At 52.1% G+C, this 16,735-nt stretch overlaps 1 protein-coding gene across 1 annotated transcript in view; it reads left to right on the top strand.

Moving 5' to 3' along the window:
* Positions 1–281: 281 nt before the first annotated feature.
* The window catches only part of PHF2 (PHD finger protein 2), a 112,686-nt gene continuing 96,232 nt past the window's right edge, over positions 282–16,735 (top strand). Inside the window, exon 1 of the mRNA XM_054387273.1 lies at positions 282–388. Coding sequence (XP_054243248.1) covers positions 291–388 — 98 coding nt within the window. The 5' untranslated portion in view covers positions 282–290. The remainder of the gene's footprint in view (positions 389–16,735) is intronic.

Genomic DNA, 16,735 nt, shown 5'->3' with positions numbered 1-16,735 from the left:
ACTTTGGGAAGCCCTTTATTATTTTCCTGACATTGTTCGCCCGCCCTTGAGGAGCCGTAATTGCATTATCTGATTCCCCCCCCCCCCGCTCTTTTTTCTTTCCCCCCCCCCTCCTCCCCCCCCCTTTTTTTTTTTCCTCCCTTCTCCCCCCCTCCCCGTCTCTCGGCATCGGGAATTGGCGGGCGGTTCGTCAGGAGCAGCAAGCCGGAGCGACCCCGCGGCAGGAGCCGCCGCCAGCCCCGCTCGCCCCGCTCCCGCGGGCGGCCAGCCTTGTTTTGAAGGGAGCTAACATGGCGACGGTGCCCGTCTATTGCATCTGTAGGCTGCCCTACGACGTAACCCGCTTCATGATCGAGTGCGATGCCTGCAAGGACTGGTTTCACGGCAGGTAACACAAAGAGATCGGGCCTTTCCCCCCCTTGCGCCGCGGTCCTGCCGCCTTTCGCCGCCTTTTTCTCCGCCGGGCGCTGCCGGAGCTGCCGCCGTGTGCAGTTTTCCAACAGGCCTTTTTGGAGAGGAGGAGGAGGAGCCACTCTGCCCCCGTCTCTCGCTCGCTCTCTCCCCGTTGTATTTTTTGTGTGTGTGTGTGTTTTGTTTTGTAAATTTTGCTGCATTCCCCGCACAAAGCTCCCCCCACACCCCCCATCCCCGGGGCTCCGGTGTCACCGGGGTGGGGGGGGCCATTGTGCTTCCCTCTCGGGGAGGGGATCGCTCCCGCCGGCCCGGCTGGGCGATGGCAGCGCCGCGGCGGCGGCTCTGACGCCGGGATGTTGTGTGTCCCGCCGGGGCCGTCCTCCCCTCGGCTCCGCACCGCTTCCTTCCCTCACCCAAACGGGGCCTGGGGTGGCCGGGGGCCTGGCCGCGGCACACTCGGGGCGGGCAGGGGAGCGGGGGACCGCGGCGGCGGCGGACGGGGTCTCGGCCGCCCTGTCACTAGGCTCCGGCGCCTGGCGCGGCGGGCCGGGCCGGCCTCGCCTCCCGGCCGGGGAGAGGATTCCGGGCACCCCCCCTTCTTCACCCCCTCCCCCCGAGTCCTCCGCGGCTCCCCGGGGCGGCGGGAGCGGGGAGGAGCGGTGCGGGGGGCAGCCGGGGTGTTTCCCGGCTGACAGGGCTGCCATCGCCGCGCCAGCCCTGCGGCTTAACCCTTGGCGGGGCGGGCCGAGGGGAGCGCGGTGGGGCCCAGCTCCGCGTCCGCCCTGGCTGGGGGAAAGCGGCGGGCGAAGGGAAGCCCCTCGGCACCGGGAGCCGGGCGGGGCGGCAGAGCGCCTACCCGGGGGCGGAGAGGGCCGGGCGGGAAAGACCCTGCTCGTCCAGAGCCCGCCCCTGCGCCCGGATCGGGCACCTCCACCCCGCGGGGACCTGCGCCGCCCTACCGCGCCTCACGGCGGGTTCCGGGCGGGGTGAGGGCGGCTGCCAGGATCCCACCACCGCCCGCGGGCCGGCCCTGCCGCCGCCGAAGTGCCCGAGGCCGGGGCCTACTGTAGCGGCGGCTGCCGCCGGGCGGTGGAGGAGCGGCGGCGGCGGTGGAGCCTGAGGGAGCCTGGGCGAGCGTGGGCAGGGCGGGCCGGGGGACCCTTCTTTCCGTCTCGTTTCTCCCCAAACCGTGCTCGGCGAGCGCTGGTGCGGCAGACAATGGCCGAGCGGCCGCGCTGGAGTTAAGGCGGCCGGGCGCAACTTGCGAAGCGTGTGTTAGTGTTTCCTGCTCCTGTGAGAAACGGGGAAGTTGGTGAGGGGAAAGCGAGAGCAGTAACGTTCACCCGGTTCCCCGGGCAGTCGCTTCACCAGCGTCCTGCGAGCGGGCGGCGGGTCGCGGAGCGCTGCGGGGCGGAAGGTGCCACGTCCCGGGCGGCTCGGCAGCGGCGGTTCTGAGGAGCTGTCAGGCGGAGGAGCTGCACGGAACGAGCGGCCGGACGCGTCCCGTACCTGCGAGCCCCTGCCCTATCCAGAGCTGCCTGGCGGGCGGTACCAGGAGTCACGGTGGTGGTGGTGGGGGGAAGGTGGACGAGGAGGCAGCCGAGCGGGCAGGTTTTCCTGCACCAGGTGTTACAGGGGAGAGTGATGGAGCGTTACCGGCTTCCCAGCACTTCTCTAGAAGTGATAAAAGTGTAAAAAGTGAAATTAAAGTCTGGTAAATCACCTGGATGAGTGCTTTTTTATGACAGGTATTCAGTATGGTAAAAGTGAACTGCTGCGTTTGAACCAGCTCGGGTAATTGCCTCAAAGTAGCAGCTGGAAGAGGTGAAGGGCAGAGGCACTGCTTGCTGGAGTTGAACACATACCCCAGGAGGCTCTGGGTCAGCTGCAGATCTTCCCCAAAACTACCCCATAGCACCAGAAACTTTGCTGAGGGCTTAGTGATGATGCTCTGCCATTTATTTTAAAAGCTGTCTGGAAACATGAAGCAAAAATACTGAAATAAATAGTTGTAGTGCCATTGTTGATGGTGGGCTGCTCTGCATGTGTGGTTGTAGACACAAGGCTTGAAGGATGTGCACTGGCCTGTTTTGGTTAAGACTTGGCTGCAGGTGACAAGGTGAGGTTGGCAAAAATCTTCAAGTGTTCTCTTGAAAAGTGGAAAATTTAAGAACATGGAAGAATTCAGATTTTCATGCAAAGTGGTGGTAGAGTGGAGAAAAAAGGAATCAAAGTAAAAGGAATTAAGCTGCTAGCTTAAGGTGGTGTATTTTGGTTGAAGCTGATAAAAACAGATTGTGACTGATCAAGAAAATGATAACTTTGTGGGCAGTTCAGGGGCAGTGTCTTGTGCACGCACAAAGAGAGAGGTTTCACCATGTGGTATAAAGGGACAGAAATCACAGCTATGTTGCAGGGATACAGTTGTACCCTTCTTGCTTGGCACACAGGAGCATCCAGAGGGGGATTTTGAAGTAAAGAACGCTTGACATTCCTCACCATGTCTGCTGGGTCACCCCTGTCTGCAGGGCCATGGTGGGAGCCATGTGTTTCCTTCTGGTTTGAAACAGCCTCCTTCCTCCTCACTTCAGAGAGGGAGGATGTAAGGAAGAAAAATAAACGTCTGTGCTGGCTTCCCTTCTGTGGGAAAGTAAGAGATGGGGCAGCATCCAAAGCACTCTTTCCTCTCTCACCTCAGGAAGGAGGAAATCTGGAACTGGAGAAAGGTTGGGAGCATTACCGTGGCTGGGGTTGAGCATACAATTTCATCCTAGTGGTTTCCTTCCGAGAAGGGTGTAAGGTTTTTAGGGTGTCACTGGGCTACATCTAGACCTTGTCATTTGGTGCCTTCTAGGGGTTGAGGCAGCTTCTGCCCTGTGCCTTGCAGCATCCTGTCTGGGTACCTGGGAGGAATGCTGGCCATGCAGGCTCTTGTTCACGGCAGAACATTCTCTTCCTCATGCCATTGCAGGGGTTTAACTCTTTAAGTACAAAAGAAACATGGGAAACTATCACTCCTTGTATTTGCACAGCCTTACTCGGTGGGTTGCCCCTTCCCTGGAAGTGTTCAAAGCCAGGTGCATGAGGTCCTGAGCAACCTGGGCCAGTGGGAGGTGTCCCTGGCCAACCTAAGCCATTCTATGAGTCTATGATGCTATATCAAAACCCGAGATAACTGTCCTGGAGAAGTTACTGAGCAATACAGTGGAAAACAGCTTATCTGTGTCCCTGTTTGCTTTTCTTGGTATTATACGAACAAATAAATGTTCAGCAAAGAAAAATAAAAACTTTTTGTGTCTTTCCTAGGCATTCAAAGCCCTTGCAGTGTTAGTGTTTGTGTAGAAACTGTGCTGCAACCAAAAATAAGAGTGCAAAGCTGCGCTCCAGAGGAGGCTTGCCCAGCTTTGCAGTGGTTTAATCGTTCTTGTGTCTCTTTGTGTGCTTCAGAAAGCAAAGTGTCACTTCTCCTTTGATTTTAGAAGCAGATCAGGTGTTTTCATGCTTCCTTTCTGACAGTAGTTCCCAAATCCCTAAAGTAGATGTTCTTCATGGCTTTATTCACATGGCGGTCAGGCTCCCTCACACTTCAGGTTGGGTAACATCTCTGTGGCAATTTCAGCTGTTTTGATGGTGAATGTGTTCTGTAAAAACATCAAACGTGTTAAACTTCCCTAATGCAGTTTGGAAGGTGGGCAGGAGGAGCCAGGCATCAGGTGAGTGCTCTCCAAAACATCAAGTACTGGCAGTCTCCTGAGGAGCAATGACGAGCATTTTGGGAGTCACTGCTCCACATTGGCTCCCACTACAAGTGCCAGAGGGATGGATTTGGGGTTCTCTGGTGCTTTTAGATACCATTGATTATTTTTATTATCTTTTTGTCAGGGATTTCTTTTGGGAAGTGGTGTTAGATCTTTCTGTAGAAATCATTACTTCAACCTGAGAAACAGCCAGGTGGTCCCCAACTGCTGGATCTAGCTGCTGTGTGGTGGGGAAGGTGGCACCTGGGAGTGCTTGCTGCTGTTGCCTGGGCCCTTGCCATCATTGTGGTCTTAGGCTTGCACATGGTGAAGCTGCTTCATTAGACCATAGAGCTAAATTGATCCATATACCTGATAGGTTTCTTCTGATAGTCAAAGACTGATCATGATTTTGTAGGTTAGTAGCGTTTGGTAGTGTTGCCTGCGTGGTGTTGCTGGTCTGCAGGAAGAAGGAGTAAAGCACTTGTTCATGGTTAGCTCAGTTCCTTTCTGAGCCCCCCTGTTATGAGTCCTGTGTTAGCCATCACTGGAGCCCCTGGGACACTGCTGCTGAAGCCTGTTGGGCTATGGAGGCACCAGCGTGTTCATAGAGTGCTCTTTGTGGCTTCTCACTAGACTGAGTTTTAGTCGTTTCTGAGCTTTCTGTTTGTCAGAGCAGCTTGAGCTTCAAGCTATGTCTGGAGAGGATGGAGATGACCTTACAGGGTAAAGAAAAATAATGCTAGAGCAGTCAGTGGGGTGGTTTGTCTCCTCTGTTTGTGAAGCCTGGATGTTCTGTGATGTGGCTGTTTGGTCTCATGAAATTGCTCACACTTCAACTGCCTGTAGGCCTTTGCTGGGAAAAGCCAACCTTGCTGCTCCATGCACTCCTGGCTTCTCCATCATCTGTGTTGTGTTCTCACCTCATGGATCCCTTCCTGCTGAGGAGCTGCTAGCCTTGTTCCACATGTTGCCCTACTGCCCACAGGCAGTAGCAAGGGCTCGGGTTGCAGGTACCTCTCTGCTTAAAGCCTGTTGGTATGGGAGATGGCTCTTTGGACTTGGAGAAGGCCAGGAGAGGAGGATAAGGGCATTGCATCACCTGCCAATGGGTGAAGAAGCTGAGAACCAGCAGGTGCCCAGGCAGTCACTCTGCTACCTCATCCGTAGGCCTGGCCTGGCTTTGTGCAGGCAGTGCTGCAGGCTGGAGGGAATGAGTGCTGGGTGGGCTTGGCTTAGGGGATGTGAGACAAGATGGTTCAGCAGCTTGGTGAAGCTGTTTGGCCGAAGCACATTACACCTGAGCTGTACCTTCTCCTCTGCTGCTAGGGCATGGTGCTGGTGGTGCTCCATGAAGCCATGTGTGATTGAGGAGCTGCCTGCTCCAGGGTCACCCCCTGTTCCTGAGCTCCTCTGCTGCCACTGAGAGCAGCAGGGGTGGGTTTGCTGACAGGTTGTGGATGTGAACTGCCGAGGGCTTGATGACATCATATTCAGTGACAGGTCTCCAGGTATCTCATCTCTTATGGCAGTGTTACAGAGCCTGGCACTGAAGGTCAGGTGAGTCCTCTGTAAGGGTTAGCTGGAGGAGAAATCTGTACAGGGTTTTCTACTACAGCTGTGTGGGGAGGGAGCTGAATTATTTATCTGCTCTGCAGTGGGTGTTCTGTTACCGGTTCTTACAGCGTGCACCTGGTGCTTCAGGCTGGGATCATACAAACTCTGGCTAAATAAAAGAGCAACTATTGCTCTATTTAGTTTTCTACCCCATGTATATTTAATCTTTGAAGCTTAACTGCCCCAAGTGTAGCTGAATCAAGCAACTTAGTAAAATTACAAAAGGTTTATTTCTCTGAAAGTGGTTCTTGCAGTTGCTGTAGCAGCACGAGGCAGTGATGGGTGTTGATAGGAGGGCCTTGATGAATGAGGTGAACTCTGGCCATGGTGGGAAAAGCACTTTGCAGTGTAAACTGCAAAACTGAACACCCCGTGGGCAGGGGGACTCTGTCCTCCCACTGGAGCAGTCAGCTCTGTCCCTTTTCAAACTAGGTCTGGTTTTGTGCAGCAGCATCCACTCCCTCTCTTTGAGGTAGGCTTAGGATGGGCTGGGGCCAAATTGGGCAATGTGAGTCAAATGCTGAGGTGAGCATACTCCTAAAACCACAGTGCTCTTTGCCTTCATGCCACCACAGCCCAGGGAGTCACCGACATTAGTTGCAGTGTGCAGGGCATCAGTTCCTGTAGCCTGCTGGGTTCAGATCACACATCACAGAAATGGTCTGGGTTAGAAGGGACCTCCAAAGCTCATCCAGTCCAACCCCCTCTGCACTCAGCAGGGATATCCTCAACTAGATCAGGTTGCCCAGAGCCCTGTCCAGCCCCACCTTAAATATCTCCAGGGCTGGGGCCCCAAACACCTCCCTGGGCAATCTGTTCCAGTGCTCCACCACCCTCATGGAAAAAGGATGGGAACAAGGTGTGTGAGTTTTTCCCATAACTGAATGTTTGAGATGATTTCAGGCTGTCCTGAAGAGTTAGTTAAGATTGCAACCACAGTTGTGCTGGGAGAGTGACCAGAGCAGCTCTGGTGAGTAAGCCTGTACCAGAGTGCTTTCCCTTATGCTCTACAAAAAACCATCTCGTTTGGGAAGGATTTTATAGAGCCCACAAAGCACACTCATTGTTCTGGAGAAGGTGTTTGCATGACACTTATGCCTTAGAAGGAAAACAAGCCAAGCCACCCCAAACACCTACTTTCCTGAAACAATATGAGTTGGCAGTATGGAATGTGAAGAAGATATGAACTTGAGATAAAACTGTTGAAATCCTCCTTGTCTTCAGGCTGAAACTGCTCTCATTTTAATTTTCCTTTCAGTAACTGTGTTATTTACTCTGGAATTCAGAGACCCTAAGACACTTCTAAGACTTCAAATTCATTTTGTATCTTCTAGAAGATTCTTCTAGAAGGGCTGTGTAGAGATAGAAACACATGGCACACTTGTATTGATATGGGTTTGTTGCTTCTCACAGCTGTGTGGTCCCACAGTGATGGGTCCCACCGTGCTACAGTGATGGTGCCGCTCCAAACTCCACAGCATCAGGAGTCTGCCCAGGTGGTACAGTGAGTTGTACTTGCATGTTGCCAGTCAGTGCTGTGTTCATGGTCCTTTGGCAGGGCTAAATCACAGAGAACATCTGGTTGGAAGAGATGTCAATGATCATTCAGTCCAACCTTGCACCCAGTTTAGGGTAAATCCCAAACCATGTCCCTGAGCACCAGGGAGGCTGTGGAGAGATTCCATTGTGATCCTGGCCATTGTGATCCTGGGCAAGCTGCTGTGGGTGCCCTGCTTTAGCAGAGCAGTTGGACTGGATGATCCCCAGAGGTCTCTTCCAACCCCATCATGCTGGCATTCCCTGATTTTGTCTCCTTTTGATAAGTTTTTTGCTGTAGGACTGAGCATCACTGTTGGGCACCCTAGGTTTACAGTGCCTGGGTGCCCTGTGTTTCAGTTTGCTCCTTAGAAGGCCCTGAGGTTTCAGTTTGAGAAAGTGTTCCACTGAGACATTGTCTTGTGGAAAGAACTGATCACTCCAGTTTATCCACATGGGAACATGAGTGCTTAGCTGGCCTGGGCATCGAGGGGTTTGACATTTCAGCTCAGAAGCCATGGAATTATTCTTCAAATTCAAGTCTGCTTTAGAAAATCCAAGTCTGGGTAGTTCCAAGTGTGGACAGGAGCCTGGGAAGAGCTGGCTCTACAACTATGTTTTCTGGTATCTGAGAGCAGATAGAGATCACAGAAGGGTGTTGTATATAAAGATGCTTTTAATTTCAGAGGGTTTTACCCAGATTTTGGCTCTGGAAGTATAAATGTTATGAACATTAAGCACAATTCATGTTTTAATTAAAAAAACAAACTTGGAAAATGTGTATGGATTAATGAGAGCTCTTCAGCAGTGTTTGGTGAGTACCCAGCTACCTGTTAAGTTCAGTAGTAGCAGGATTAGGTTCTTCCCAGGTGCTGGCTTCTCATCAGAAAAGTTCAAGCAGTGTCAGAACAAAATGAAGCAGTTCCGGAAGCAAAGTGGGACTTGGTTGTCTGATGCTTCCTCCTTGCTGCCCAGCTGCTCTCTGAGGAAGGGAATGGCTAAAAGTTGGCTTGATGGGAATGATAGGAGCAGCCTGGCTGCCTCTGGGGAGAAACTGGTGAGGAGGACAAACCTTGAATCACTGTAAGGATTTCTAAAGCCCATCCTCTCCAGTGCTCCCATGGCATATCCAATGCTTCCTGCCTGCTGGCACGCTGTACAGTGGGGTGTGCTGTCTGCACCCGAAGCTGGGGGCTTCCTCTGCCCTGGGCAGCTGGGCTCTGCCTGGCAGCCTGTAGTGCTGGCACTGTGGCCTTCAGCTGGGGCACCTCTTGGCCATCTGCACAGGGGCTGTTAGGGAGTGCTCGGGGCCCGGAGCTGTGTGGTGCTCAGCTTGGCTCTGCCCCCATGGGCTGGGTGACACTCGGGGATGGCAGTGTGCAGGGCTGCGCCATGTCCTGCTCTGTGCCCCAGCCTCCTGCTGAGGCCATCGGCCCCTTGCCTGCCCCGAGCTGAGCATCCTCTGCCTGCCAAACAGCTGATCTTGCTCCCAGCTTTAGGAGCAAAGTTGTGTTGCACTGCAGAAATGTGTCCAGAGGAGTCCCAGCACAGAGGAAATCCCAGCGCTGCTGCTACACTCTTACTGCAGTGTTACTCTGGTGAGAGGAGGACAGGGAGTGGACCCGCAGGAAGTTTGCTGATGATACAAAACTGGGAGGAGTGGCTGACACCCAGCCAGGCTGTGCTGCCACCCGGTGTGACCTGGAGAGCTAGGTGAGAGGCACTTCATGAAGGGCAGCTGTAGGGTCCTGCACCTGGGGAGGAACAACCCTCTGCACCAGGACAGGTGAGGGGTGTGCATCTGGAAAGCAGCTCTGTGGAGAAGGACCTGCGAGTGCTGGTGGGCAGCAAGTTGCCCATGAGCCAGCAATGTGCCCTCATGGCCAAGAAGGTCCATGGTGTCCTGGGATGCATTCAGAGGAGTGTAGCCAGCAGGTCAAGGGAGGTTCTCCTCCCATTCTACAAGTGAGGTCCCTAATGAGGCCACATCTGGAGTATTGTGTTTGGTTCTGGACTCCCCAGGTCAAGAGAGACAGGGAACCTCTGGAGAGGCTACAGAAATGCTGAGGGATCTGGAGCATCTTTCTTACAAAGAGAGGCTGAGACACCTAGGGTTATTCAGCCTGGAGAAGACTGAGAGAGGATCTTCTCAATGCTGATTGGTATCTACAGGGTGGGAGGCAAGAGGATGAGGCCAGATTCTTCTCAGTGGTGCCTGGTGCCAGGATAAGGGGCAGCAACTACAAACTGGAACCTAGGGGCTTCCATCTGAAGATAAGGAGAAACTTGTTTGGTGTGAGGATGCTGGAGACCTGGAGCTGGCTGCCCAGAGAGGTTGTGGAGTCTCCTTCTCTGGAGACATTCCAATCCCACCTGGCCGTTGTCATCCTGGGCAAGCTACTGTGGGTGCCCTGCTCTGGCAGGGGGGTTGGACTGGATGATCTCCAGAGGTCCCTTCCAACCTCCACCATTCTGGGATTCTGTAACTTTATTGTTGTAATGACTTCTTTTCATGTTCATCAGAAATTTGTACATCCAAAATATTTTACAGTTCCTCAAAGTGTGGTTTGTGGCATTAAAAGCATCAAGACAAGGTGCACTGTAGCAGCTCTGGAGGCTGTTCTGTGGTGTGGATGAGCTAACTCCTTGAAATCAGCTGGAGCTGCCATGGTTTATGGACCTCACATGTGGCTGTGCCACTGTGGTGTGGGTGTGTGTGAGAGCTCCTGCCTTGCTGAGCAACCCGAGTGGCAGTTCCTTTCTGAGCCTGGATGTGGAAACAACAACCCTGTGCTCAGTCTGTTTTGGGATGGTACCTGGCTGCTTGCTACACCTAAACACCTTCTGTCCAGAAGAGATTGGGAATAACAAGGCTTTAGCAAATTTCACACAGTCTCTCACATGGAGTTGTTCCTGAGGAGTTTCTCCCTGACTCTATGGAATGCTTGAGTAGCTCAAGCCCTGATGAAAACACTCTCTGAGGGGCAGTGCTGTCCTTGTGACCAAGGTGATGTGTTCAGACTGCAACATCTGCTCTGCACTGGTGTGTGGTGCTTTCCAGGGCTGGTATCCTAGCCCAAGGTGTGTACAGGGCACCCAGGGATGGTTTTCTTCTGGTCTTAGAATGCAAACCCCTGCTTGTTGAGCTTTCCTGGTTCTTGGGTAGAACTGCTGGAAGAGGCTGACAATGAGTGAAGGATACCTCCCTCTGCTTTCCCCTGGGTGAGGCCACATCTGAAATATTGTGTCCAGTTCTGGCTCCTCGGTTCAAGAAGGACCTCAGGGAACTGCTTGAGAGAGTCCATCCCAGAGCCACCAAGCTGCTGCAGGCAGTGGAACATCTCCTGTGAGGCCAGGCTGAGGGAGCTGAGGGCTTGGAGCTTGGAGCAGAGGAGCCTGAGGGCTGCCCTCAGTACTGGGGATAAAGCTGTGCAGGGCTGGAGCCAGGCTCTGCTCAGAGATGTCCAAGGACAGCACAAGGGGCACTGGGGGCAAGCTGGAGCAGAGGAGGTGCCATAGGAACAGAAGGGAAAATTTTTCCCCTGTGAGGGTGCTGGAGCCTGGAGCAGGCTGCCCAGAGAGGTTGTGGAGTCTCCTCTGGAGACTTTCCAAGCCCACCTGGATGTGTTCCTGTGTGCCCTGCCTTGGGTGATGCTGCTCTGGCAGGGGGCTTGGACTGGATGATCTCCAGAGGTCCCATCCAACCCCTGACGTTCTGTGATACCTGGCCAGCAGTTCCTCTCCTCGCTTCCTCCCAGGCACGTCCCCAAAAAGCTCTGGCTGCAGCTTCCAGATGAGGCCCTGGCTCGGTGGTGTGCTGACAGCCCTGAGTGGATGTGAGGACAGTTTCACTGTGGTGCTCTTGTGCTCAGAGTTGCACAGCTACCAAGTGGTGCAGGACTCTTAAGGGGGCAGTCAGCAAGGGTTAGAGCTGTAAGCATTAGTTCTGGCAGCAGATGAGAAAGGCAGCAAGTTAAGAAATAGTTCTGACAGCAAAACAGTTCTGAATTGTACCCCCCAAGCTGTTTTGAACTCCCCTCTTTGCAGTTGCTGATCTGCTCATCTAGAAGCAGGTGAGAGCAGCTGGAGTCGTGGGGGGCCTCTTTGTTTTCCTGGAATTGCTGATGGATTTCGTTGAGTTCCCATCTTTTAGTCCAAAATATGGCACATGCGTGCTCAAGGGAGAGGATTGCTCCTTGAAGTTTTAATTCTGGCAGAGTAAAAGGGTGTAAGAAGTGAAAAAAAACAAGGTGAGAGATTTCTGCCAGGAGTCAGTAGCTGTGAGTTTTTGCTGTTAGCATCTCCTTTTTTGCTGTTAGCATCTCAGTGGAAGGTGATGGAAAGGAGAAAATTGGCAGGAACACTCTTTCTGTGTTGTGTGTCAGGAAGGAAGGGACAGGGACAGCCTCTTCTCACTTGTGCCCTGGGATAGGACAAGAGGCAATGGATGGGAACTCAACATGAGGAGGAACTTCTTTACTGTAAGGGTCCCAGAGCACTGGAACAGGCTGCCCAGAGAGGTTGTGGAGTTTCTTTCTCTGGAGCCTTCGCAGCCCTGTCTGGATGTGTTCCTGTGTGACCTGTTCTGTGTGCTCTGGCAGGGGGTTGGATTCAAAGATGTCCAGAGGTTCCTTCCAACCCCTAACCTCCTGGGATCCTGTGTGTGCCATTCATTGGGCTGCAAAAGTTGCACTTGAGATTGCCAGGCTAGCATGATTTAAACCCCTCCATGTTAATGCATACTTAGTTTGAACAACCTGATCTTCCTGTGCTCCTTTGGCACAGTCCTCACTGCCTGTGGACAGCAGAGTGATCTCCTTTGATCTCCTTTGTATCTTTGGGTCCTGTAGGATTTTCAGGTGGAGTAGGAATGATTCTGGGATGATTTGTGCTTAAATGTGAGCCATGTGGTTGTGATTTACCCTTTCAGCATAGGTCTGTGCTGCTGCTGGGGTGCAGAGAGGTACCTCATGGAACATGTAGGCACCATGCAGCCTCTGATGCCAGATCCAAGAGGCACTGCCAGTGGTTTTCATTATGTGTTTAGATGGTTGCAGAATGACATGGGAGCATGTGGAACAGCTAGTGACCACAGAGCCCAGGGAAGGGCAACAGAGCTGGGGAAGGGTCTGCAGAAATGAGGAGTGGCTGAGCGAACTGGGGTTGTTCTGCCTGGGGGAAAGGAGGCTCAGGGGAGACCTCCTCACTCTCTACAACTACCTGAAAGAAGATTGGAGCAAGGTGGGAATTGGTCTCTTCTCCCTAGTAACAAGATGAGAGGAAATGACCTCAAGTTGCACCAGGGGAGGTTTAGGTTGTGGATTTAGAAAAAACTTCTTCCCTGAAAGGGTTCTCAAAGACTGGACCAGGCTGCCCTGGTGGCTGAATGCCCATTCCTGGAGGTGTTTCAAAGTCACAGATGTGGTGCTTGGACTGGATGATCTTGAAGGTCTTTTCCAACCAAGAGGATGTGACGGTTGTGTTGTGTGATTGTGTGGCTCTTCAGGAGCACAGGCCCACAGCCAGAATACAAGCAGTACTTAATCCTTCCTTTTGAACAGCCCAACAAAGTCTCTGGACCAGGGCAGGAGAGGGAAGTGAAAGGACTTAGACTTCTGTTGCTGTTTGGCCTATGTCTGAACAAGGAGAGGGCCTCCTGCATCACTGTGCTCTCCATTTTCTCTCCATTTGTCACCACTAAATGCCCTTAAATACAATTGCAGCAGTTGCTAAGGAATGTAAAATTAGAGTGTATCTGTGTATTTTTAATGTTTTGAGCTCAAATGTGCACTTCACTGGCTGGAGTTAATTCGGAGTGGGAGCACTTGGAGATCTAGCTCCTTACAGACTGCCACAGCTACAGCATATCAACTCCTGGTGGGATTAATGACTGCTGTTGTGGTAAGAAATCCAGCTGGATGCCTGGTTGAACACTAACTGAGCAAAGAACAGTCAACTTTTAGGGCAGGTAAGTATTTTTGACATGGTCACTTCAGAAATCTAAGTCACAGAACTGCCATCAAAACCAGTGCTGTGGAGTGTTTTCTTTGCTCCTCTGGGAAGGGCTGAAAAGCACTTGCCTTACTGCCTAGAAACCCAAGACAAGCAGCAAGACCCCCAGGGTGGCCAAGTCACCTCAGGCTGCTTTCACCCTGTGCAATCTACCTAGAGAAGAAGACCACAGACAGGCTCTAGGCAGTCTCAATGTACTCATCCCTGCTCGTTGTGTCTGAAGCACCAAAGCTGCTACTCCATGTTGATTTGCTGCCTGGATTACTCATCCTAAAGACTTGACTAATTCCTGGTCTGGAGGAAAAGCCTCTCAGTTAAGCTTTACTGTTGAAAGGCATGGTAAAAAAAGATGGTACCTGAAGGGGGCCTACAAGAAAGCTGGAGAGGGACTTTTGACTTGTAGTGACAGGACAAGCAGCAATGTCTTTGAGCTGGAAGAGAGGAGATTGAGGCTGGAGGCTAGGAAGAAATTCTTGACAGTGAGGGTAGGGAGACATTGGAACAGGTTGCCCAGGGAGGCTGTGGATGGCTCATCCCTGGAACTGTTTAACACCAGGCTGGATGAGGCCTTGAGCAACCTGGGCTGGTGGGAGGTGTCCCAGCCCATGGCAGGAGGGTTGAAGCTGGATGATCTCAAGGTGCCTTCCAACCCAACCTATTCTGTGAAGCTGTGAATGGTAGAGAGCATTCAAGAAGGTCTGAAAGAGACAAGGATGCCATTTCCTGACAGCCAGCATGGCCCTTTGGTAAAAGGTGTGGCTTACTCTTGCTTGGATGGTGCAGATGTCAGCGTTGAAGCTTGTTCTGAGCACACCTGATGTGCCCAGTTTTTAATGCCAGCACTGACAGCATTCTGAACTCTTACAGAGATTATCAGCCAACATTTTTCTGTCAGCCAAAGGAAAAGACTTCTGCTCTTGGGAGAATTAAAATACTGCACTAGAGAGTTGTCCCAGTGGTTTATGGAAACATCTCCTGCACTTCCCATCCTGTGTTTGCTTATTTTTAGTCTCAGGATGTTAGATCTTATTATTTTATTAGGTGAATCACAGACCCCCAGAATGCCAGGTTGGAAGAGACCCCAAGGATCATCTGGTCCAACCCTTCTAAGGTGGTGGTGGAGTTGGAATGAGCTGGACCAGCAGCCTGTCAAGCTGAGTCTTAAAGCTGTCCAATGCAGGGGACTCTACTGCTTCCCTTGGGAGATGATTCCAATGTCCAACTGTTCTCATGGGAAACATTTTCTTCTGGAGTTCCATGGGAATCTCCCCAGCAGTAACTTGTCCCCATCACCCCTTGTCTTTCCCATGGCACTCCTGTACAAAGGGAGTCTCCATCCTCCTGGCAGCTACCCCTTCTGTACCAGTTGAGCTGAAGAGCCCTCTCTCTCTAGTCAGATTTTGATGTCCTGCTGCTGAAAGAGTGTTCTTTACTTGTGAGATGATATCCTTCATTTGAGTTCTGCTGAGAAAGTAGCTGAGCATGTTTCCTACAGCCCAAAAACCTGCTTCATTTTCTGGTTCTGTCCAGAGACATTTCAGGTTTTGGCTGTATTTCAGTGACTGTTTTTTTCACGTGGCTCAGCAGTGATGTTTCCCTTTTGCTCTCTCTGTGTTTTGGTAACTTGGGAGGCATAACCAGCAAATGTTTGCTCTCTGCATGAAGCTGTTCAAGACGCCAGGTACGAGGTTACTCGTTAGTTTTTAAGTGGGTTTGCTCTGAAACTGCTTTTTTACCCCATGAATCATAGCAGAAGGCTGTGCTCTGAGTTCACAGAAGGAAAGCCCCTCTGCAGCATGGTGAGCCAGCACTGCTAATCAAAGTGTGAGTACTTCAGAGAAATGACATCACTGCACACTGTGGGCTGGTGCTGGATGTAGTCACAGCCGTGGTGTCCTTGTATCAGAGCTACAATGACGCTGGCTGCTCTCCCCTCCTCTGTTGATGTTGTGACCTTGTCACAGAAGGCCACCAGGTTTGTCAGGCAGGATTTGCCCTTGGTGTAGCTGTGTTGGTTGTACCAAATCACCTCTTCATTATTCCTCTGCCTCAGCAGTGCCTCCAGGAGGATCTTAGCAGGCACAGAGGTGAGACTGCCTGGCCTGGAGTTCCTGGGTCATCCTTTTTTCTCTTGTTGGACATGGAGGTTATGTTTCCCCTTTTCCAGCCAGTGGGGACTTCCCTGGCCTGCCATGACATTTGGAATATAATAGAGGTTACTAAACTGGTTGGGACTAGATGATCTTTGAGGTCCCTTCCAACCTTGACAATTCCCTGATGATTCTGCAACTCAGTAGCTCTTGAGGGTTGTTGCTGCAGGAATGGTGCAGCGAAACTTGGTAGCTCTCAGTCTGGCTGAGCAGGTGTCACTGCCCTGAAGCCATAGCCACCTCTCTGCTTTTTTCAGGTGTAAAATCCTGTGGCAGTTGGGGAGAATTGTTTACTGGCACTGCTGCAAGGGTTCCCCTTCTCTAATCCGTCTGGGGTGATGTTTAAGAGAGGGTAAAATTTGAAGTCAAGACTTCAAAATGCAGCAGGGTTGAGGGGTTTGGAGGGCATCCTATGAGGAGTGGGGAGCAGCTGAGGGAGCTGGGAGTGTTTAGTCTGGAGAAGAGGAGGCTGAGGGGAGGCCTCGTTGCTCTCTACAGCTCCCTGCTGTTGGTCTTTTCTCTCTAGTACCCAGCTGTAGGACAAGAGGAAAGGAGCTTAAGTTGTGCCAGGGGAGGGTTAGGTTAGAGGTTAGGAAAAATGTCTTTGCTGCAAGAGTTGTTAGGGATTGGAACAGGCTGCCCAGGGAGGTGGTGGAGTCCCCATCCCTGGAAGTGTTGAAGAAGTGTGGAGATGTGGTGCTTCAGTATATAACCTAGTGGTCATGGAAGCTAGACTATGGTTGGACTCAATGATCTTAAAGGTTTTTTCCAACCTTCATGATTCTGTGATTCCAAGGGGACCAGGAGGGTCTGGTACCATGCCATGGTCTGTGTTTTCTGGATGTCCCACCCAATCCCATTCCACCCCACGACTGATTGACTGCTTGAGTTGCCTGCGAATTGGGATTTGCTATGCCAGCATCCCCTGCCCTCCCTTCTGCCTGGCTCTGACTCACCCTGTGTGGCAAGGCTGCCACCGTTGCAGACTTTCTGCTTTGTAGAAGCCTGGCAATCTTGCAAGTGCATGGAGCCTTCCCCTGTCATCTGGTGACTTAGGAGAGCAATTTCTTGTAAGGCAGAGCTTGTGTGTGGCACATGCTGCGCTGCCGTGTGGCTTGGCAGGGAGATGGCACAGCAGATAAGTGACAATCCACTGTGATTTTGCTGAGTGTGTGTCAGAATATTTAGCTCTTGTTTTAGGAGCTATTTGAATCAACAAATCTGTGTACAAGTTGTGGTTTCTGGGATGCTGCCGTCAGAAGCGCAGGG

Source organism: Indicator indicator, chromosome 15 (assembly GCF_027791375.1).
Source record: "Indicator indicator isolate 239-I01 chromosome 15, UM_Iind_1.1, whole genome shotgun sequence".
Classification (NCBI taxonomy): domain Eukaryota; kingdom Metazoa; phylum Chordata; class Aves; order Piciformes; family Indicatoridae; genus Indicator; species Indicator indicator.
The sequence above is the reverse complement of the archived record's forward strand: the minus strand, read 5'-3'. Positions and strand labels throughout refer to the sequence as shown.